At 36.1% G+C, this 22,298-nt stretch overlaps 1 protein-coding gene and 1 long non-coding RNA gene across 2 annotated transcripts; both read right to left on the bottom strand.

The window, feature by feature from the left end:
• Window positions 1-1,385: 1,385 nt before the first annotated feature.
• Window positions 1,386-5,353, bottom strand: LOC128654430 (keratin, type II cytoskeletal 5-like). The gene is made up of 9 exons (XM_053708337.1): window positions 4,774-5,353; window positions 4,358-4,572; window positions 3,876-3,936; window positions 3,676-3,771; window positions 3,200-3,364; window positions 2,770-2,895; window positions 2,226-2,446; window positions 2,098-2,132; window positions 1,386-2,009 (listed from the first exon to the last, which is right to left on the bottom strand). The coding sequence occupies exons 1-9, from the start codon at window positions 5,284-5,286 to the stop codon at window positions 1,741-1,743; spliced, it is 1,701 nt and encodes a 566-aa protein (XP_053564312.1). The 5' UTR covers window positions 5,287-5,353; the 3' UTR covers window positions 1,386-1,740.
• Window positions 5,354-10,715: 5,362 nt separating this feature from the next.
• Window positions 10,716-19,890, bottom strand: LOC128652064 (uncharacterized). Its single transcript, XR_008401257.1, has 4 exons — window positions 19,752-19,890; window positions 11,922-12,029; window positions 11,404-11,661; window positions 10,716-11,236 (listed from the first exon to the last, which is right to left on the bottom strand). It is a non-coding gene; the product is annotated as an uncharacterized LOC128652064 (long non-coding RNA).
• Between the last annotated feature and the right edge of the window lie 2,408 nt (window positions 19,891-22,298).

Raw genomic sequence — 22,298 nt, 5'->3', positions numbered from 1 at the left:
TTTAGCATATTTGTTTTAAATGTTCTTTGTATTCCATTGCTAAATAAACCCTAGTGTAACACAATTACTTTTAATATGAACAACTGGTATGTTATCCCCTTCCCCTTTAACCAAGCCTTTAGATTGTATTCTCTTGTTGCATGGGCCTATGTATGTGTCAATGTCACATTTGTGTTTTACTCTTCCCTGGATAAATAATTATGGGAGGATCTTCAGCTCCACAAAAGTGTTTAGTGTCAATCACAGAAGGTGTGTGTCTGTAGGTCAGTAGGTTTTTTTAGAAACTCAACAGTTTTTTGCTCTTATTTCAATCTCAGTTTTAACAGCTAATGTGACTTATCTAATGCATCATATTTAGGTTCTGGATGAGTGCTGTTCTGGGGAGGCATTAGTCAGTAGATCTGATAGATGTGGGAACAATTTACTAGAAACTAACAAGCACAGATTTAAGTATATCGCTTGTTTACGGAATCCTTTTTTTAGATAACTCTACTGATGCCCAGGAGGTGATTCAAAACACCATAAAGGTTTTTTAGGGATTAGACGAACATCTAAGGAAGAATTTGTCATCTCCTTTCATCGAAGGATCTCTAAAATGTAATATAGTTCTCTAAATTTCAATGAGTTTGCTAATATAAGAATTGATACAATTTTTTATTGAATTCTTAGTGAAGCTAGACTGTTTTATTTAGCTGTCTATGCATAGAAAGAGCTATGTCTAATCTATTTTTGATGAGTTATGTGTCTTTAAAGGGGCTTGAAACCCAATTTGTTTATTTCATGATTCAGATAGAGCATGTGATTTTAATCAAAATTGTAAACAATTTACTTTTATTTAATTTGCTTAATTATCTTAGTATCCTTAGTTTTAGAGCATACCTAGATAGGCTCAGGGGCAGCAACTGTATTACTGAGAGCTAGGCTAGCTGATGATTGGTGGCTGCACATAAATGCCTGTTGTCATTGGTTCACCCGATGTGTTTAGTTAGATAACAGTAGTTTATAGCAGCTCCTTCAACATAGGATACCAAGAGAATAAAGCAAATTTGATAATGAAAGTACCCTGGAAAGTTATTTAAAATCACATTTTATCTGAATAATGGGAAAAACTGGATTTCATGTCTCTTTAATAAACATCATATTTTAATAAATGCTCTGATCAATCAACCATGCTCTATGACTATAATGAGTATCTAACTAGAGTTATCCCCTTTCAGAAAGGTTTGATGCTAATTACTACATTGAGAACACCACTATAGTTTGTAACTTTTTTTTTGTTTTACTTTGTAAAGCTTTTTATATTGTTTTGCAATATAAAGTAAAATTGTATTTAACATTAGAATTTGTATTTCTTGTACATAAAGAACGTAAGGAACAAAACTGCATTTTTAGAATGATTGCAATTTATTGAAGAATTTTCAGAAAAGATTAGACATTTTGATAGAAGCATCAAACAAAGATAAGCAACTGCTAAGTTACAGAAAACACAAATATGAGCTGAGGGTATTTTCTTACAAACATTATATGGATTAATTTGTCAGCTTCTTTCAATAACAAATGGACCTGTTATAGTTTACTCCAGTGAAACAGATCCAGAAAGAATGAAGTAAAATACAAATACATGAAGCATGCTTGTAAACCTCAACACTGTAAATGCACAAACATTTATATTTGGCTAACTCTTTAGGTTTTTGGGGGGTTTGACACCTGTTATCATCCACACATGGCACTTTGGGTAATTTAATATCTCCTGGAGCTTGTAGAGGTCTTTGATACAATTTTTACACTTGAGTTGCTTGCACCTCCAGAGCCAAAGTTTGCCATTTTTCCACTGTTTGCACTGAAGTTTCCTCCTCCCATTCCATATCCTCCTCCTTGACCATTGCTGACGCCGTATCCGCTACCTCCTCCGTATCCGCTACCGCCACCGAATCCACTGCCGCCACCGAATCCACTGCCGCCTCCAACTCCATAACCAGAACCATAGCTTGAGCTTGAGCTCACTACAGCTGTTTAAAAGAAACATATGATTAGACATCACAAATAGGCAACATACCCAAAGAAAGGCATGGGTACTAGTGGCAGAAGTATACTTACAGATGTTAACAGCTCCCACACCTTCTCCTGACAACCTGTAGTACAGAAAAAGAATAAATACATTCATTTACATGTTTTTCTCTTTTTCTTTCAAACAAATCTAGGTTTCATAAAAATATAAAGCTTACCTGCTCTCCTCTCCTTCCAGCAGTTTTCTGTATGTGGCAATTTCAATATCAAGAGCCAGTTTCACATTCATCAAATCTTGGTATTCACGAAGCTGGCGAGCCATGTCCTGTTTGGACTTCTGCAGGGCATCTTCTAGCTCATTCAACTTCTGTTTGGCATCCTTTAATGCAAGCTCACCACGTTCCTCTGCCTCAGCAATAGCACTCTGTAGTTTGGCACACTACAAGGATAAAAGATGGTGTAAATTATGGCTATATTTGTATTGATTCTTGATTATTATGTTTCCAAGCCCGAGGAATGAATACAATTATTCATGAATATAAAGCTTTTCAGACATTTAGGACTTTTTCAAATTTTATGTTAGTTATATACATTTCAAAACAGCAGGTCAAATTAATTTTCTCAGTAAATTCTTCCTGGCACGTTTTAATTTCAAAGAGCTGTGAAATAATGTGACAGACATGAGTACATTGCCCTGAGGCAAAATATTATTATACTGACACTCTTTTTTCTAAATCCCTAAATCCACACTATAAAATTTACCTGTTTCTTCACATTGTCGATTTCAGAGCGTAGTCTGTTAATCATACGGTTCAGCTCAGAGATTTCAGCCTTGGTATTCCTCAAATCATCTCCATGTCTTCCAGCTGAGACCTGCAGTTCCTCATACTGTGGAAAAAATAATATATTATTTGAAAAATATAAAATTTTATAGTTAAAGTATCTTACCATATTGTCTTAGAGGCTAAACAAAAAAAGTGACATAGCCAGGGTCTTTGAAGACCATGCATAGTTGATTCCTAAGTAAACTTAAATATAACCAATTCTTTGTCATTGGCACATACCTTCTGTTTAATGAACAAACAATAGAACTGAGCTATGGTTTTGTTTTTTTCCCCCCACATTTTGAAAGCAAGAGACCGTCATCTCATTGTAGGACAAGTTTATTGTTATGACTAAACTGTTTGCTTACTTTGGTCTGGTACCAGGATTCAGCTTCTGCTCGGCTTCTGTTGGCAATCTCCTCATACTGACACTTCACCTCAGCGATGATTCCATTCAAGTCCAGAGCTCTGTTGTTGTCCATAGACAGAACGACTGATGTGTCAGAGATCTGAGCGTGCATCTGATTCATTTCCTAAAAAACCCCACAATCCTTGGTTATCACAGAGGCTCATATGACATCATTTCTAAGTTGATATTTTAAGTAAAATCAATAGCTAAGGCTAGTACATAAATAAGCCTCTAATTACAACAATTGATTTAAAAGTTACAGTACTTCTTTGACATAAACTGCTAATGGTTCAATTTGTGTTCAGAATACTTTTAGAACCTTTGCTACAAAGACAAAAGATAAACAATGCAATTATTGTTTTCTAACTTTAAAAGAATGTTCAAGATTACACTGTGGTGACTCTTAAATTACATTTTAAACTGAAAGATATTTACCGCTTCATAAAGGGCCCTTAAGAAGTTGATCTCATCTGTCAGACTATCAACCTTGGCTTCAAGTTCAACCTTGTTCATGTATGCAGCATCCACATCCTATAGGGAAATAACAAGACACATTCAGATACCATACAGATGCAGCAGCATGATGACATCATGAGGTGTTAGCAGTGGTTCAGGGTGCTCATATGTTTATTCACCTTTTTAAGCACCACAAATTCATTTTCTGCTGCTGTGCGCTTGTTGATTTCTTCTTCATACCTGTTGAGAAAATGTTTCCTTGTAAGATCCATGCATGCTAATTCCTGTAGTAGTTTGCAAGTAGTACACATAGAATTACACAATGCTAATATAAATAGGCATTTTTTAATTTTACAGCATTAACCAGTTTATCTTGATACTCAGTTTCTAAAAAAAAAAATGGGACTTAAAAACAAGGATCATAATGAAAAATGATACATGATCAAGGTAAATGTTTTCTTAATTCCCAAGAATTCTAAAAATTGCTAGCTGTACCTATAAGGCCCCTTGAGTAAATCTAAAACCTAGTATGGTCATTGACACATATTTAATTCTTAAATGATAAGGCTTTCTAAAACATGTATGCAATCCAAAAAGGTACAATATGGGGCTTAATTAAAACTTTGTCTACTATGTTATGATGGAGGACCTTTTCACTTACTTGTGTTTAAATTCCTCTACAGAATCCTGCATTTGTCTTAACTCTGAATCCAGACGGGATTTGTCATTTACAAGAGAGTCTAGTTGTCTGCGCAATGTGTTAATGTAGGTTTCAAATAGAGGTTCAATGTTACTTTTAACGGTTTTTACTCCCTGTTCTTGCAAAAGATTCCATTTTGTTTCCAATACTTTGTTTTGTTGTTCTAAGAAACGGACCTGCGAGACAACAGATAGAAAAAAATATGAAAATAATGCTAATGTCTTCAAAGTAATTTAATGACTTTTGAATGTGTTTATTTCCACAGAATAACCCTCAAACCAGTAGATTAAGAATATGTGTAGAATAGATTTGTTGCATTGCTGTTATTGTTTTTTCTGATATAGAATGAATGAATGGAAATATATGCTGTTTCTTACCTTGTCAATGAAAGTAGCAAATTTGTTGTTGAGAGTCTTAATTTGTTCCCTTTCTTCTGTGCGCACTTTCTGAATTGTTGGGTCAATTTGCAGATTGAGGGGAGCAAGAAGGCTCTGGTTAATAGTAACTTCCTGGATACCACCAGGTGGGCACACTGGGAACCCAGCACCTCCACCAAATCCTTGACCGATTCCAAATCCAGAACCTGCACCTCCTCCAAAGCCTGCTCCACTACCAGCTCCTCCACCAAAACCAAAGCCAGTGTTAGATCCTACACGGGACTGAGAGCTGAGGGAAATTCTTTTATTTCCTCCTAAACTGTGGAGACTTCTGCTGCCAAACCCTCCATAGCTGACACGGCTAGCACATGCACCTCCACCTCCACCTCCAGAACGAGAGACAGACATTGAGCTGAAGCTGTTTCGGCTTGCCCCAGGTGCAACAGCTGAAGAGGCACTAAAGCCCTTTTTGTTCCCTGAAACAGAGTATGTTGATTGGCGAGACACAGACATGGTCCTGCTGGTATTGTATAGATGTGGTGCTGAGGATGGGCACAGAGCAAAAAGCAGAATGAATCTCTGAAGGATGAAACTTGCCTTTTTATCCTTCTCAGTTTGTGGGTTTGGTCACAGAGACATGAATGTATCATCTTACATCAATAATGGGTTTGGCATGCCTGCCAGCAATCTAAACATTGAGCTCATCTGATTAACTCACACCTCTAAAATCTCAAAGACAGAAAAATGCATTTTTTTTTAATTCTATGTAGTATCACTGCCCCATGTAACTTATCTTTTTAATGTCTGACTGTACCATATGCTGTTTCAGATGAGGCACACATTTCTGACAGTTTATTACTTATACATATATGTAAGATCGGGTAGAATATGTATATATATTTATTTCTTGTCTGCTGAAATTGATATTTGCAGATACTTTTAAAAAGTTTGCACAAAATAAAAATGTATTGCATAAAAGTTTCCATTCGACAGTAGTTAAAGCAGGTGGCAAATGCTTAAGGGTATTTAGCATTAAAGGGACATAAAAGTCTAAATTAAACATTTGTGAATTAGGTAGAATGTGCTACTATTACATTTGCCTTGCTCTCTTGGTATCCTTTGATAACGCATATGTAGGTAGGCTTAGGAGCTGTGATTCACTACTGGGAGCTAGCTGGTGATTGGTGGCTACACACATATGCCTTTTATTACTAGCTCAACAGATTTGTCTAGCTGGTTCCCATTAGTAGATTACTGTTCTGAAGATGACTTTTTAGTTATATCCAAGCAACATTATTATAATAAAACACATTAGAGCAATTTATTTTTTTGCACTTTTATGTCCCTTTAAGTAAAATAAGATTGGTAACTCTTTCAACACACTACAATAACTCTATGAGAACTCTTATTGGTATTGAGCAGTTTTATTTGTGGGTACTGATATAGGCCAGTAATGGCTGAAGAATATATATAAGTCTGTATTACACAAAACTGCACAAAGAGATAGAAAGACAGATAGACAGACATACAAACAGATAGATAGATTGATCAATAGAAAGATGGTAGATAGATAGATGATAGATAGATAGATAGATAGATAGATAGACTGACAGATAGAAAAATAAACCTCCTGTTATAGAGCAGAAGTGACCATTGAGGCAGATAAATGATCTATCTATCTATCTATTTATCTATCTGTCTGTCTATCTATCTTTTTATTAATTTATCTACCTCCCTTAAGACAACAGTTTGTAACACAGAAAATATTAGAAACAAAAAGAGACAGACTACTTGACCTGATACATTCAGCGAGACAATGAGATAGATAGACAAAAAATAGGAAAGCACATAAAAATGTTTTAAAAATGTTTATTGTGAAAAATATGATCACAGCATTTCTGGAGTTACCCTTTAGTCATGATAGACAAACAGACAGACAGACAGATGATGGATAGCCTTATGAAAGGAGGTAAATAGATAGATGAAAAGAAACATGAAAGATAAATTGATAGACAGATGGGTTTTTTTCTACACAATATTTCTAAATAAAATTGTAGCAATGTTTTTTTTCAAAGCATATATTTTTATACTATATACTTTTTATAGTTCATGGTGTCCACTGTTAGTCATTCAGCACTGAAAGGGTTAAAGAGTTGCTCCACAATCACTATTAAAAGGGAGTAATTAATCTCTCAATCAATACTTTCTAAAAGGAAACTTTCAGGAATGGAATAATGAATTGAAAATTCATACACAGCATAAAAATGCTTCTGCATAAGAGGTTCTCACAATAGTTTGCCCCCCACCCAGGGAGGGGTACATCTAGTCATTCTTCATCAGAAATCAAGTATGAAATTGCAGCTAATGACTAAAGGTAGAAACAACGTAACCTCCCTAAATTGTGGTTTGTAAGGTATTTTATTTTACAAGCAAGCAAGGAATGCTGCTAATTCACATCTCCATTCACTTGTTGCTGATGTTTTAAAATACAGAAACATCTCTAAGGAGGGGCTACAATAGACAAGCAGTCAAAGTTGTAATAGTTGCAAATCATATTGTTATCCTATCACTTGTAAGAAACAGATATTAGCTGAGGACACTGAAGACTTGCTCTTGATTTGATGCAACCTAAAGAAACTTAAAATCCGGTGTGTGGGGGGGGGGGGGGATCAGAGACTAAATAGTATAAAAGGCTTCAATTTTTCTCCTTATTTGTTTGATTGGAATACAGTGTGAAAAAGTTGTTTAGTAATATTTTAAAGTGATGTTATTTTTAAATCTGTGCTAGTTTTTCACTATGCATTTAATTGCTGCACATTGGTTAAGCACATAAAGCTGTGCACTCACATAAGGACATAGTCAGTGATTGGTGGATACACTCTTATGCCACTCCTTTTGGTTCACCAGCCATGTCCTGTTTTGGACTGGAATTGCACTGTGCTTGGGAGCAAAATGAAGTTAACTATGCGTTTAACCCCCTTTCCATTGTGAAAAAATGGGCATTTTTCTAAAGATAAAAATGCTCTAATGAAATAGACAATGCCTTTAATAATGCCATTTTTATTTACTGTGTTCTTGCATTCATCATCTCTACCTATTATGTTGTCATTGGCAAAAAAAAGGAAATCTCGTTTTCTTTAATCATTTAGCCTGAGGTACAATTACATTTTATTTTCCCTTAAGATGTTTTGCGTTAAGAGTTGTTTTCTTTAAATACAACAGAGCAATTCATTAGATGAAGTCACAATATGTTCTTATATTAATTTTCCACAATCAAGTTGTGGTTAAGATGTATGCCAATAAATAAGAGTAAAGTCTGTCCTGCACACTGAAATAAGTGTAGGGAATCTATGTTGATCACTGATCTGCCTTACAGTAAAACATTTAGACAAACATCCTAGAAAAAAGAATAAAAAAAATTAAGGTGTGGGCACTATTATTAATGGAAAAATTGTCATACGTTCATCACACTGAAGAAACTGGAAGAAGATTTGACAAATAAGTCATTGAGTTGGTCAGTATTCAAGCTTCAACATGCTGAATTCCCTTACTGGCTGTGATTATCATTCCACTTTCTATTAAATATTACGTGTTCATCATTTACTGTAAACCTTACATGCACTAGCACATCTCACAAAAGCTTAGCAAAGTGGTAAAAAAAAGTATTATGTTCTTAAATGCGAGAAAGAAAATGTAAACTTTGTTTATATGATGTTGCAAAAAAAATAACACTGTAAACGTTGCTTCAAACTGCGCAAAATAATCCTTTTTTTAACTACATTGGATAAAATTAATCTCGGACATTTTATGGCTGTTTTTACAATCAAATAAATTTACAATTTGCAGGTTGGATTTATACGTTTATGGAAGGTGTTATTGCACAATTAAAAAGATTTTTTTAGTAGAAGGAAAAAATAGAGATAGACAGACAGATTCCTAAATGAGCAGTACATTAGCAAAATACATGACAATGCTTATGGTTTCTGCAAACATACATATGCACACAGAACTTGACCCCTGTTATTGAAACATTACTTAGATGGTAAGAATAAGCCCATTGTTGGGAAGAGTTGTAAGCCCAGCCCTAAATCCAGCTGTCAGTTGTGATGATGTGTCATATAGGTGAGCAATATGTATGTTACAAATGGGGAGAGGTGAAAGAACAACTGGAATGTGGTTTCAATAATTGGGGTATTAAAGACATATTTGTGTCAAAAAGAGATCAAGAGAAAAAAGAAATTCTCTCTCCTAATAATAGTGAGGGGCGCAATATGTGACCTGGACCGCCTTAAGATTAGCGCACATTTACCAGAGAATGGTTAGCCCCACTCTAGTGCAACCTATACTAGATTACGAACATGCTAACTTGTATTACAAGTTGAAAGTTATAGTTTGCGCTCGAGCGAAAGACAAAACTGCTCTAGAATATTTAGTGCGACTTTAGACCTGAAGTAAACTGTAAGGGTTTAAATAATTTGTTTCACAAAACACATAAAACACATTAAAAGGAAGTATTACACATATATATACACTTTTAAATAAAAATATTTAATTTAAATATTAAGAAAGTTTTAAATTAGTTTAAATAGATATGGTATATGGCATGGTGTTTGACTGGAAATGGCTACACAGTATTTATTATAAATATGTGTTTATATGTGTGTATACATGTGTTTGAATGTGTAAATATGTATGTACACACATACATAAATATATATATATATATATATACACATATAAATACATAAATACACATATATACGCAGATATACACAAATATATACACTTTTGAGCACTTCACAGTTAAATACCTTGAAACTTGCAATATCAATTTATCAATTTTTTATGTGGTTTTATGTGTTTTGAATAGATATATTTAAAATTCCTATGTTCTTCACTATATATATATATATATATATATATATATATATATATATATATATATATATATATATATATATATATATAATAAATATTCTCTTTTTATTATTAAATAAATATTTCATTATATCTGCATATACTATATATCTATCTATATATCTGTATACATTCATATAGATATATAGGTATATATATATATATATATATATATATATATATATATGCATATATATATATATATATATATATATATATATATATATATATATATATATATATATACTGTAAAAAAAATCCCGTTATTTTTACAGAAAAAAACTGGCAGCTGTGGTTGCCAGAATAATTCTGTAAAAATTACATTACAGTTTAAAACTGTAGTAATTTACAAAAAAATACATCTCAATCTGGTTAAACCAACATCTTTTTTCTGTTGTTTCTACAAAAAAAGTGGCTGCCCTGATTGCCAGAAAAATCCTGTAAAAAATACATTACAAATGTAAACTACTTTACAGTTTTAAACTGTACTGTAAACAGACGCCATTCCCTCCCCCTGCATCTCAGTCGCATTACACGGAATGCAGAAAGTGCACACTGAACGTGCACACAAGCTCTATCAGGGGGGAATCTTCTGCATGGTGTGCATCTTATGCATTCCTGGAATGCGACTGAGAAGCAGGGGGAGGAACCGGTGACAGGTAAGTATACACTTAAAAATTGTTTTATTTAAAAAAAAATTGTTTTGATAATCAGATGTCTTATTCAGTTATTAAACTACTGAATGAGACAGTTGTCTCAATAGCTGTTTTTAAGTGATGCATGTCCCTTTAAAGAAAAATAGAGAAAGAAAGGGCAAGAAAGAGGAAAAGACTTTTCTCCAAAAGTTGTCAGAGAACAATTAAGAGGTTATATTTTTATGACTAAAATCTAGAATTTTTAACACTCTTAAAGGATTACTGCATTTCCGTATTAGAATAAATTGAACAAATGTATCTTCAAACAAGCTCTTCAAATTGATGTACAGGAATGCAAATCATGAAATATAAAAGCAATAAAACTGACGATTTTGTCTATAACTTTTATTGGTTCTTCAGCTTGAAGAAGTAGGCAGCTAATGAGCTGAAACAAATCTTCAAGCTATGAGTGTGGCACATGTCAAATCTTACTGACTTAAGTCCATATCCGCAGTAAAGCATGAGAGGAACTGCACTCTTCCACTACCATCCAAGGTGCATCCAAGTCCAGGATCCCCAAATATCAATAGCAAAATAGAAAGATGTAGGTAAGATAGGCATATTTATTTGGACAAACATGGAGCAACATTTCGACTCCCAATGGAAAAAGACTCCATTGGGAGTCAATACATTGCTGCGTGTTTTGTCAAAATAAATATGCCTATCTTACCTACATAGAGTGCCTGGATCATTCTATTTTGCTTTTTAAGTTCATAGTCAGACATCACGCCACTCATAATCTGAAAGTTCCTAAATCAAGGTAAGAACTCTAAAGTTCACATGATGACGAGATTTGTTTGTCTTCTCTACTTTTGTGCCCATCTCTGGGTTGATCAAAAAAAAAAAAACACCTTGGGAAATAAAAGAAAAACAGGTGACTGTATAAATAATAAAATAGTTTCATTAACAACAAAAAAACTTAATATCAATCCTAAAACATTTTTTCAAGCTATTATTAATTAAATATTTAAAGTGCTATTTAAATAATAATTAAAATTAATAATTACATATTATTAACCTTTTTTCTGTAGATGAAATGTGGGGAATGCCAGCGGGTTTTGCCCATTCTGTGCAGACGACGTCCTCCACACTTCGTCCAGTATACTCATTGTTCTGCTAATCAAACCAAGATCAGCGGCTTCTTCCACCCTGGAATAGCCGACGGAGTGTCTGGCCAATCCGGGGGGAATCCCAGGGGGTGGACACGTCATGTTGTCAAATATAATGTTTAGATCCACACACAAGATAAACCATCTTGAAGAATAGCAGGATTGACCTAAAAAAAAAATTTTTAAAAAAGAAATTGTATAAAAACAAACATTACAGTAAAAAAAAAAAAAAAAATGGACAGAAAACAGAGAAAGGAAAAAAAATACAAGAGAAAAAAAAAAAAAAAAAAGACCAATGTAGAAAATGTATGAAATTGGCGCTGACACAGCGAAATGACACATTTAAAATCTGTAACAAAGTCTCTAACAGAGGGTTCATGCACATTGTGAGCACAATAGAGACGAGCTTTAAAAGCTGAATACGTACAAACTGTCCGCTTGCAGCCAGCGATTGAAACACTTTTGAAAAGCAATGGGTTCATTCCTATGAACCCTACAGCGCAGAACATAACCAATCAACATCTGAAGTGTTTTGCTGTGGAAAAGAAAAGGTAATCAATTTTAGCAAACTAACGGCTAGATAACGAGTTTTGCGGTATGAGTAAAAAAGCAGCATTAAGGCTCATAATGCTGCTTTCTCACTACCGCTGTTATTACGAGTCTTGTAGGTACAGTTGTCCCGCACACTTTTTTGGGCGTACCGCAAATTAACTTACGCAATTTTCGCAAAGTCTTTTTTCAATGGAACGTCCATAGCGTCAGTATTACAAGCTTTTTTTGGAGGCCAAAAAGTGAACGGTACAGCATATCCCGCAAGATTCATAACGCATTCTAAAGTCAGTAGTTATGAGATTTACACTACAAAGCTGTAGCATAAAACTCATAACTAAAGTGTTAAAAAGTACACTAACATTCATAAACTACCTATTAACCCCTAACCCGAGGCCCTCCCGCATCACAAACACTAAAATAAAATTATTAACCCCTAATTTGCCGCTCCTGACATCTCCGCCACCATAATAAACATATTAACCCCTAAACCGCCACATTCCCGCATCGTAAACACTAGTTAAATATTATTAACCCCTAATCTGCTGTCCCTAACATCACCGCCACCTACCTACATTTATTAAGCCCTAATTTGCCACCCCCAAATTCGCCGCCACTATACTAAATTTATTAACCCCTAAACCTAACCCTAACACCCCCTAACTTAAATATAATAAAAATAAATCTAAATAAAAATTAATATCATTAACTAAATAATTCCTATCTAAAACTAAATACTTACCTATAAAATAAACCCTAAGCTAGCTACAATATAACTAATAGTTACATTGTAGCTAGATTAGGGTTTATTTTTATTTTACAGGCAAGTTTGTATTTATTTTAACTAGGTAGAATAGTTATTAAATAGTTATTAACTATTTACTAACTACCTAGTTAAAATAAATACAAATTTACATGTAAAATAAAACCTAACCTGAGTTACACTAACACCTAACATTACACAACAATTAAATTACATAAATTAAATACAATTACCTAAATTGCAAAAAAACCCCACTAAATTACACAAAATAAAAACAAATTTTCAGATATTTAAACTAATTACACCTAATCTAATAGCTCTATCAAAATAAAAAAGCCCCCTCAAAATAAAAATAAACCCTAGCCTAAACTAAACTACCAATAGCCCTTAAAAGGGCCTTTTGTGGGGCATTGCCCCAAAGAAATCAGCTCTTTTACCTGTAAAAAAAAATACAAACAACCACCCCAACAGCCAATAGGATTGAGCTTGCATTCTATTGGCTGATTGGAACAGCCAATAGAATGCAAGCTAAATCCTATTGGCTGATGAAGATAGAAGATGCCGTCTGGATGAAGACTTCTGCCCGTCTGGAGGACCACTTCTGCCGTCTTGGATGAAGACTTCTCCTGGCTTCGTTGAGGACTTCTTGCCTCTTCTCTGAAGACTTCTCCCAGCTTGGTTGAGGATGGATGTCGGCTCTTCAAAACTGTAAGTGGATCTTCAGGGGTTAGTGTTAGGTTTTTTAAGGGTCTATTGGGTGGGTTTTATTTTTAGGTTAGGGTTTGGGCAGCAATAGAGCTAAATGCCCTTTTAAGGGCAATGCCCATCCAAATGCCCCTTTCAAGGCAATGGAGATCTTAGGTTTTTTTAGTTTGGATTTTATTTGGGGGGTTGGTTGTGTGGGTGGTGGGTTTTACTGTTGGGGGGGTTGTTTGTATTTTTTTTACAGGTAAAAGAGCTGATTTCTTTGGGGCAATGCCCCGCAAAAGGCTCTTTTAAGGGATATTGGTAGTTTAGTGTAGGCTAGGGTTTTTTTTATTTTTGGGGGGGGCTTTTTATTTTGATAGGGCTATTAGATTAGGTGTAATTAGTTTCAATATCTGATAATTTGTTTTTTATTTTGTGTAATTTAGTATTTTTTTTTGTAATTTAGGTAATTGTAATTTAAGTAAATTTATTTAATTGTTGTGTAATGTTAGGTTTTAGTGTAACTCAGGTTAGGTTTTAATTAACACGTAAATTTGTATTTATTTTAGCTAGGTAGTTAGTAAATAGTTAATAACTATTTAATAACTATTCTACCTAGTTAAAATAAATACAAACTTGCCTGTAAAATAAAAATAAACCCTAAGCTAGATGAAATGTAACTATTAGTTATATTGTAGCTAGCTTAGGGTTTATTTTATAGCGGCTAGATTTAGAGTTTTGTCGGTAACGACCCGCGTAGCTAACGCTGGCTTTTTTCTGGCTGCACCTGTAAAATAACTCTGGTATTGAGAGTCCACAGAATGGCTGCGTTAGGCTCCAAAAAAGGAGCGTACAGCATATTTAACGCCACTGCAACTCTCGATACCAGAGTTGCTTACGGAAGCGGCCAGCTTCAAAAACGTGCTCGTGCACGATTCCCCCATAGGAAACAATGGGGCTGTTTGAGCTGAAAAAAAACCTAACACCTGCAAAAAAGCCGCGTTCAGCTCCTAACGCAGCCCCATTGTTTCCTATGGGGAAACACTTCCTACGTCTGCACCTAACACTCTAACATGTACCCCGAGTCTAAACACCCCTAACTTTACACTTATTAACCCCTAATCTGCTGCCCCCGCTATCGCTGACCCCTGCATATTATTATTAACCCCTAATCTGCCGCTCCGTAAACTGCCGCTACTTACATTATCCCTATGTACCCCTAATCTGCTGCCCCTAACACCGCCGACCCCTATATTATATTTATTAACCCCTAATCTGCCCCCCACAACGTCGCCTCCACCTGCCTACACTTATTAACCCCTAATGTGCCGAGCGGACCGCACCGATATTATTATAAAGTTATTAACCCCTAATCCGCCTCACTAACCCTATAATAAATAGTATTAACCCCTAATCTGCCCTCCATAACATCGCCGACACCTAACTTCAAACATTAACCCCTAATCTGCCGACTGGAGCTCACCGCTATTCTAATAAATGTATTAACCCCTAAAGCTAAGTCTAACCCTAACCCTAACACCCCCCTAAGTTAAATATAATTGTAATCTAACGAAATTAATTAACTCTTTTTAAATAAATTATTCCTATTTAAAGCTAAATACTTACCTGTAAAATAAATCCTAATATAGCTACAATATAAATTATATTTATATTATAGCTATTTTAGGATTTATATTTATTTTACAGGTAACTTTGTATTTATTTTAACCAGGTACAATAGCTAAAATAGTTAAAATAATTACAAAATTACCTGTAAAATAAATCCTAACCTAAGTTACAATTAAACCTAACACTACACTATCAATAAATTAATTAAATAAAATACCTACAATTACCTACAATTAAACCTAACGCTACACTATCAATACATTAATTAAATACAATATCTACAAATAAATACAATGAAATAAACTAACTAAAGTACAAAAAATAAAAAAGAACTAAGTTACAAAAAATAAAAAAATATTTACAAACATCAGAAAAATATTACAACAATTTTAAACTAATTACACCTACTCTAAGCCCCCTAATAAAATAACAAAGACCCCCAAAATAAAAAAATGCCCTACCCTATTCTAAATTACTAAAGTTCAAAGCTCTTTTACCTTACCAGCCCCGAACAGGGCCCTTTGCGGGGCATGCCCCAAGAAATTCAGCTCTTTTGCCTGTAAAAAAAAACATACAATACCCACCCCCCCAACATTACAACCCACCACCCACATACCCCTAATCTAACCCAAACCCCCCTTAAATAAACCTAACACTAAGCCCCTGAAGATCTTCCTACCTTATCTTCACCATACCAGGTTCACCGATCGATCCAGAAGAGCTCCTCCGATGTCCTGATCCAAGCCCAAGCGGGGGGCTGAAGAGGTCCATGATCCGGCTGAAGTCATCATCCAAGCGGGAGCTGAAGAGGTCCCTGATCCGGCTGAAGTCTTCATCCAAGCGGGAGCTGAAGAGGTCCATGATCCGGCTAAAGTCTTCTATCAACGGCATCTTCAATCTTCTTTCTTCGGGAGCCATCATCTTCCATCCGACGCGGAACATCCTCTTCTCCCGATGCCTACTCGCTGAATGACGGTTCCTTTAAATGACGTCATCCAAGATGGCGTCCCTCGAATTCCGATTGGCTGATAGGATTCTATCAGCCAATCGGAATTAAGGTAGGAATATTCTGATTGGCTGATGGAATCAGCCAATCAGAATCAAGTTCAATCCGATTGGCTGATAGAATCCTATCAGCCAATCGGAATTCGAGGGACGCCATCTTGGATGACGTCATTTAAAGGAACCGTCATTCGGCGAGTAGGCGTCGGGAGAAGAGGATGTTCTGCGTCGGATGGAAGATGATGGCTCCCGAAGAAAGAAGATTGAACATGCCGTTGATAGAAGACTTCAGCCGGATCATGGACCTCTTCAGCTCCCGCTTGGATGAAGACTTCAGCCGGATCATGGACCTCTTCAGCCCCCCGCTTGGATGATGACTTCAGCCGGATCATGGACCTCTTCAGCCCCCCGCTTGGGCTTGGATCAGGACATCGGAGGAGCTCTTCTGGATCGATCGGTGAACCTGGTATGGTGAAGATAAGGTAGGAAGATCTTCAGGGGCTTAGTGTTAGGTTTATTTAAGGGGGGTTTGGGTTAGATTAGGGGTATGTGGGTGGTGGGTTGTAATGTTGGGGGGGTGGGTATTGTATGTTTTTTTTTACAGGCAAAAGAGCTGAATTTCTTGGGGCATGCCCCGCAAAGGTCCTGTTCAGGGCTGGTAAGGTAAAAGAGCTTTGAACATTAATAATTTAGAATAGGGTAGGGCATTTTTTTATTTTGGCGGGCTTTGTTATTATATTAGGGGGCTTAGAGTAGGTGTAATTAGTTTAAAATTGTTGTAATATTTTTCTAATGTTTGTAAATATTTTTTTATTTTTTGTAACTTAGTTCTTTTTTATTTTTTGTACTTTAGTTAGTTTATTTCATTGTATTTATTTGTAGGAATTGTATTTAATTTATTTATTGATAGTGTAGTGTTAGGTTTAATTGTAGATAATTATAGGTATTGTATTTAATTTATTTATTGATAGTGTAGTGTTAGGTTTAATTGTAACTTAGGTTAGGATTTATTTTACAGGTAAATTTGTAATTATTTTAACTATTTTAGCTATTAAATAGTTCTTAACTATTTAATAGCTATGGTACCTGGTTAAAATAAATACAAAGTTACCTGTAAAATAAATATTAATCCTAAAATAGCTATAATATAATTATAATTTATATTGTAGCTATATTAGGATTTATTTTACAGGTAAGTATTTAGCTTTAAATAGGAATAATTTATTTAAGAAGAGTTAATTAACTTCGTTAGATTACAATTATATTTAACTTAGGGGGGTGTTAGTGTTAGGGTTAGACTTAGCTTTAGGGGTTAATACATTTATTAGAATAGCGGTGAGCTACAGTCGGCAGATTAGGGGTTAATAATTGAAGTTAGGTGTCGGCAATGTTAGGGAGGGCAGATTAGGGGTTAATACTATTTATTATAGGGTTATTGAGGCGGGAGTGAGACGGATTAGGGGTTAATAACTTTATTATAGTAGCGGTGCGGTCCGCTCGGCAGATTAGGGGATAATAAGTGTAGGCAGGTGGAGGCGACGTTGAGGGGGGCAGATTAGGGGTTAATAAATATAATATAGGGGTCGGCGGTGTTAGGGGCAGCAGATTAGGGGTACATAAGTATAACGTAGGTGGGGGTCGGCAGATTAGGGGTTAATTATTGTAGGTAGCTGGCGGCGACATTGTGGGGGGCAGGTTAGGGGTTAATAAATATAATATAGGGTCGGCGGTGTTAGGGGCAGCAGATTAGGGGTACATAAGTATAACGTAGGTGGCGGTCGGCAGATTAGGGGTTAAAAAAAATTAATCGAGTGGCGGTGATGTGGGGGGGGCTCGGTTTAGGGGTACATAGGTAGTTTATGGGTGTTTACTTTAGTGTACTTTAGAGCACTTTAGTTAAGAGCTTTATGAACCGGTGTTAGCCCAGAAAGCTCTTAACTACTGACTTTTTTCTGCGGCTGGAGTTTTGTCGTTAGAATTCTAACGCTCACTTCAGCCACGACTCTAAATACCGGAGTTAGAAAGATCCCATTGAAAAGATAGGATACGCAATTGACGTAAGGGGATCTGCGGTATGGAAAAGTCGCGGCTGAAAAGTGAGCGTTAGACCCTTTTTTGAATGACTCCAAATACCGGCGGTAGCCTAAAACCAGCGTTAGGAGCCTCTAACGCTGGTTTTCACGGCTACCGCCAAACTCCAAATCTAGGCCTAGGTAAGTATTAGTTTTAAATAGGAATAATTTAGCTAATGAGAGTAGCTTTTATTTAGATTTATTTTAATTATATTTAAGTTAGGGGGTGATAGGTTTAGGGTTAGACTTAGGTTAATAAATGTAGGTAGGTGGCGGTGATGTTAGGGTCGGCAGATTAAGAGTTAATAATATTTAACTAGTGTTTGCGATGCGGAGTGCAGCGGATTAGAGGTTAATATGTTTATTATAGTGGCGGCGACGTTGGCGGCAACAGATTAGGGGTTAATAAGTGTATGTTGGTTGCGGCGACATTGGGGGTGGGAGATTAGGGGTTAATAAATATAATGTAGGTGTCGGCGATGTTGGGGGCAACAGATTTGGGGTTAATAAGTATAATGTAGGTGTCGGCGATGTCCTGAGCGGCAGATTAGGGGTTAATAAATATAATGTAGGAGTCAGCGATGTCGGGGACGGCAGATTAGGGGTTAAAAAGTATAAGATTAAGGGTGTTTGGACTCGGGGTTCATGTTAGGGTGTTAGGTGTAAACATAAATTTTCTTTCCCTATAGGAATCAATGGGGCTGCGTTACGGAGCTTTACGCTGCTTTATTGCAGGTGTTAGACTTTTTTTCAGCTGGCGCTCCCCATTGATGTCTATGGGGAAATCGTGCACGAGCATGTACAACCAGCTCACCACTGACTTAAGCAGCGCTGGTATTGGAGTGCGGTATGGAGCACAATTTTGCTCTACGCTCACTTCTTGCCTAATAACACCAGGTTTCTGAAAACCTATAATACCAGCGCTGTAGGTAAGTGAGCGGTGACAATAACGTGCAAGTTAGCACCGTACCCCTCATAACGCAAAACTCGTAATCTAGCCGTAACAAAATTGCCTGTTTTATAAGTTTTACCTTACATGGATGATCGCAAAATCCAGTGCTCCACAAATGCTGAAAAAGTTAAACCGTAAGCATGAAACCTACCAGACTAATGAATTAACCCTATTATTATGACTACAAATGATGTCCTCACTCCAGTAACTGTGGTACAGCTATAAACAAGGCAGACAGAAATAGTGGTTTTGTCTTTGAAAATACTGAATTTATTGCTGTGATAGCTCTTGTAGAAACTGTAAATACTAAAAGAATGGAATTACAATAAGCACTTCTGCAATATGGTGCAGCAACTTTATGCTACATTAGTCTGACATGAGAAAAAATAATAAGCAGGAATACAGGACAACCAATGTAAATAGAATGTAGGACAGTATTAGCAACTAATCTACTGCTTACAGTTATTAGGTTATGCAAAGAGCAGGAGCTGAAGAGCTATGAACAACTATGATATTAAGACAAAAAACAAAAACAGAGGCGCCACATGTGTAGGTCAAAAAAGATAAATTGAATCCAAACAGCAACAGATTAAGGGTACTCACAAAATGAGCGGCACTCTATTGTGCCAACAGGAGCAGGCTGGTTTTCTACAGCAAACCAGCTTGCTGTGTGTAAGATCCCCACCGAAGATGTGCAGTGTTAGGGTTGTGCTGCTTGCAGGGCTTCTGGATAGGATCCAATAGTATTCCTTCCTTCATACTTACAGAGAGACTTCATACTTACAGAGCTTCAGCTAAACGTCTGGCGTTGGTGTGTTTATCTCCACATCAGTAACCTTAGGGCATCTCAGCCCATCTCTCCACCCCACCTACAGTTCCAGCTGAAAGGAAGGAATACTATTGGATCCTATCCAGAAGCCCTGCAGGCAGCACAACCCTAACACTGCACATCTTCGGTGGGGATCTTACACACAGCAAGCTGGTTTGCTGTAGAAAACCAGCCTGCTCCTGTTGGCACAATAGAGTGCCGCTCATTTTGTGAGTACCCTTAATCTGTTGCTGTTTGGATTCAATTTATCTTTTTTTGACCTACACATGTGGTGCCTCTGTTTTTGTTTTTTGTCTTAATATCATAGAAGTACATCATCCCCTTGGGTGACGACAGAGAGCGGCCTATCTACCTTTGGGGTGTCCGAGGATACACATTGGACTGAACAGTTTTGGCTTGTCCAATTTTTCTTTTAATTTTGTTTATTTTTTCATTTACTTATTTTATTTGTACTGTACCAGTTTGCATTGTTTTCATTTTGTACATACAGTGTATATTATATATTATATCGTTCACATGTATGTTTAACTCTAGCGCCTCTTATAGAAGCTCAGTGATTATTATCACGGCTGCTTCTTTTGTTAGAGCTATGAACAAGATGGATGACAAGAAACACTGATTTGAGCCCTACAGGAAACTGATTGTACTTCCTGCTCTGTCACTTCCTTTATGGGAGGCTGCATATATAGCAAAAAACACTTCATCTTTTAAATACTTCACATGTAATGTATTTTTTTTAAAAGTGACCTAGTTCTATTATAGTTTTACTATAGTTTACCAATATATTGTTAGGCCTGCTCAATTCTAAACAGACACGACTGGATTTTGAAACCCTTCCTATTAACATCATTTTACTGTACTTATACACATTCTTATCTCTAAAATATAACATATAAATTTGTTAAATGTAATGCAATTTCTTTCTGTATATATATATATATATATATATATATATATATATATATATATATATATATATATATATATATATATATATATATATATATATACAGGGAGTGCAGAATTATTAGGCAAGTTGTATTTTTGAGGATTAATTTTATTATTGAACAACAACCATGTTCTCAATGAACCCAAAAAACTCATTAATATCAAAGCTGAATAGTTTTGGAAGTGGTTTTTAGTTTGTTTTTAGTTATAGCTATTTTAGGGGGATATCTGTGTGTGCAGGTGACTATTACTGTGCATAATTATTAGGCAACTTAACAAAAAACAAATATATACCCATTTCAATTATTTATTTTTACCAGTGAAACCAATATAACATCTCAACATTCACAAATATACATTTCTGACATTCAAAAACAAAACAAAAACAAATCAGTGACCAATATAGCCACCTTTCTTTGCAAGGACACTCAAAAGCCTGCCATCCATGGATTCTGTCAGTGTTTTGATCTGTTCACCATCAACATTGCGTGCAGCAGCAACCACAGCCTCCCAGACACTGTTCAGAGAGGTGTACTGTTTTCCCTCCTTGTAAATCTCACATTTGATGATGGACCACAGGTTCTCAATGGGGTTCAGATCAGGTGAACAAGGAGGCCATGTCATTAGATTTTCTTCTTTTATACCCTTTCTTGCCAGCCACGCTGTGGAGTACTTGGACTCGTGTGATGGAGCATTGTCCTGCATGAAAATCATGTTTTTCTTGAAGGATGCAGACTTCTTCCTGTACCACTGCTTGAAGAAGGTGTCTTCCAGAAACTGGCAGTAGGACTGGGAGTTGAGCTTGACTCCATCCTCAACCCGAAAAGGCCCCACAAGCTCATCTTTGATGATACCAGCCCAAACCAGTACTCCACCTCCACCTTGCTGGCGTCTGAGTCGGACTGGAGCTCTCTGCCCTTTACCAATCCAGCCACGGGCCCATCCATCTGGCCCATCAAGACTCACTCTCATTTCATCAGTCCATAAAACCTTAGAAAAATCAGTCTTGAGATATTTCTTGGCCCAGTCTTGACGTTTCAGCTTGTGTGTCTTGTTCAGTGGTGGTCGTCTTTCAGCCTTTCTTACCTTGGCCATGTCTCTGAGTATTGCACACCTTGTGCTTTTGGGCACTCCAGTGATGTTGCAGCTCTGAAATATGGCCAAACTGGTGGCAAGTGGCATCTTGGCAGCTGCACGCTTGACTTTTCTCAGTTCATGGGCAGTTATTTTGCACCTTGGTTTTTCCACACGCTTCTTGCGACCCTGTTGACTATTTTGAATGGAACGCTTGATTGTTCGATGATCACGCTTCAGAAGCTTTGCAATTTTAAGAGTGCTGCATCCCTCTGCAAGATATCTCACTATTTTTGACT

This window comes from Bombina bombina, chromosome 3 (assembly GCF_027579735.1).
Source record: "Bombina bombina isolate aBomBom1 chromosome 3, aBomBom1.pri, whole genome shotgun sequence".
Classification (NCBI taxonomy): domain Eukaryota; kingdom Metazoa; phylum Chordata; class Amphibia; order Anura; family Bombinatoridae; genus Bombina; species Bombina bombina.
The sequence above is the reverse complement of the archived record's forward strand: the minus strand, read 5'-3'. Positions and strand labels throughout refer to the sequence as shown.

What these genes read in the sequence shown, in the direction of transcription:
- LOC128654430 (XM_053708337.1), bottom strand. Translation starts at nt 5,286, where the DNA reads ATGTCTGTGTCTCGCCAATCAACATACTCTGTTTCAGGGAACAAAAAG. An exon ending in AATTTGTGGTGCTTAAAAAG is followed by an intron (nt 3,772 to 3,875) that starts GTGAATAAACAT and finishes ATTTCCCTATAG; the next exon opens with GATGTGGATGCTGCATACAT. An exon ending in TCGACAATGTGAAGAAACAG is followed by an intron (nt 2,447 to 2,769) that starts GTAAATTTTATA and finishes TTATCCTTGTAG; the next exon opens with TGTGCCAAACTACAGAGTGC.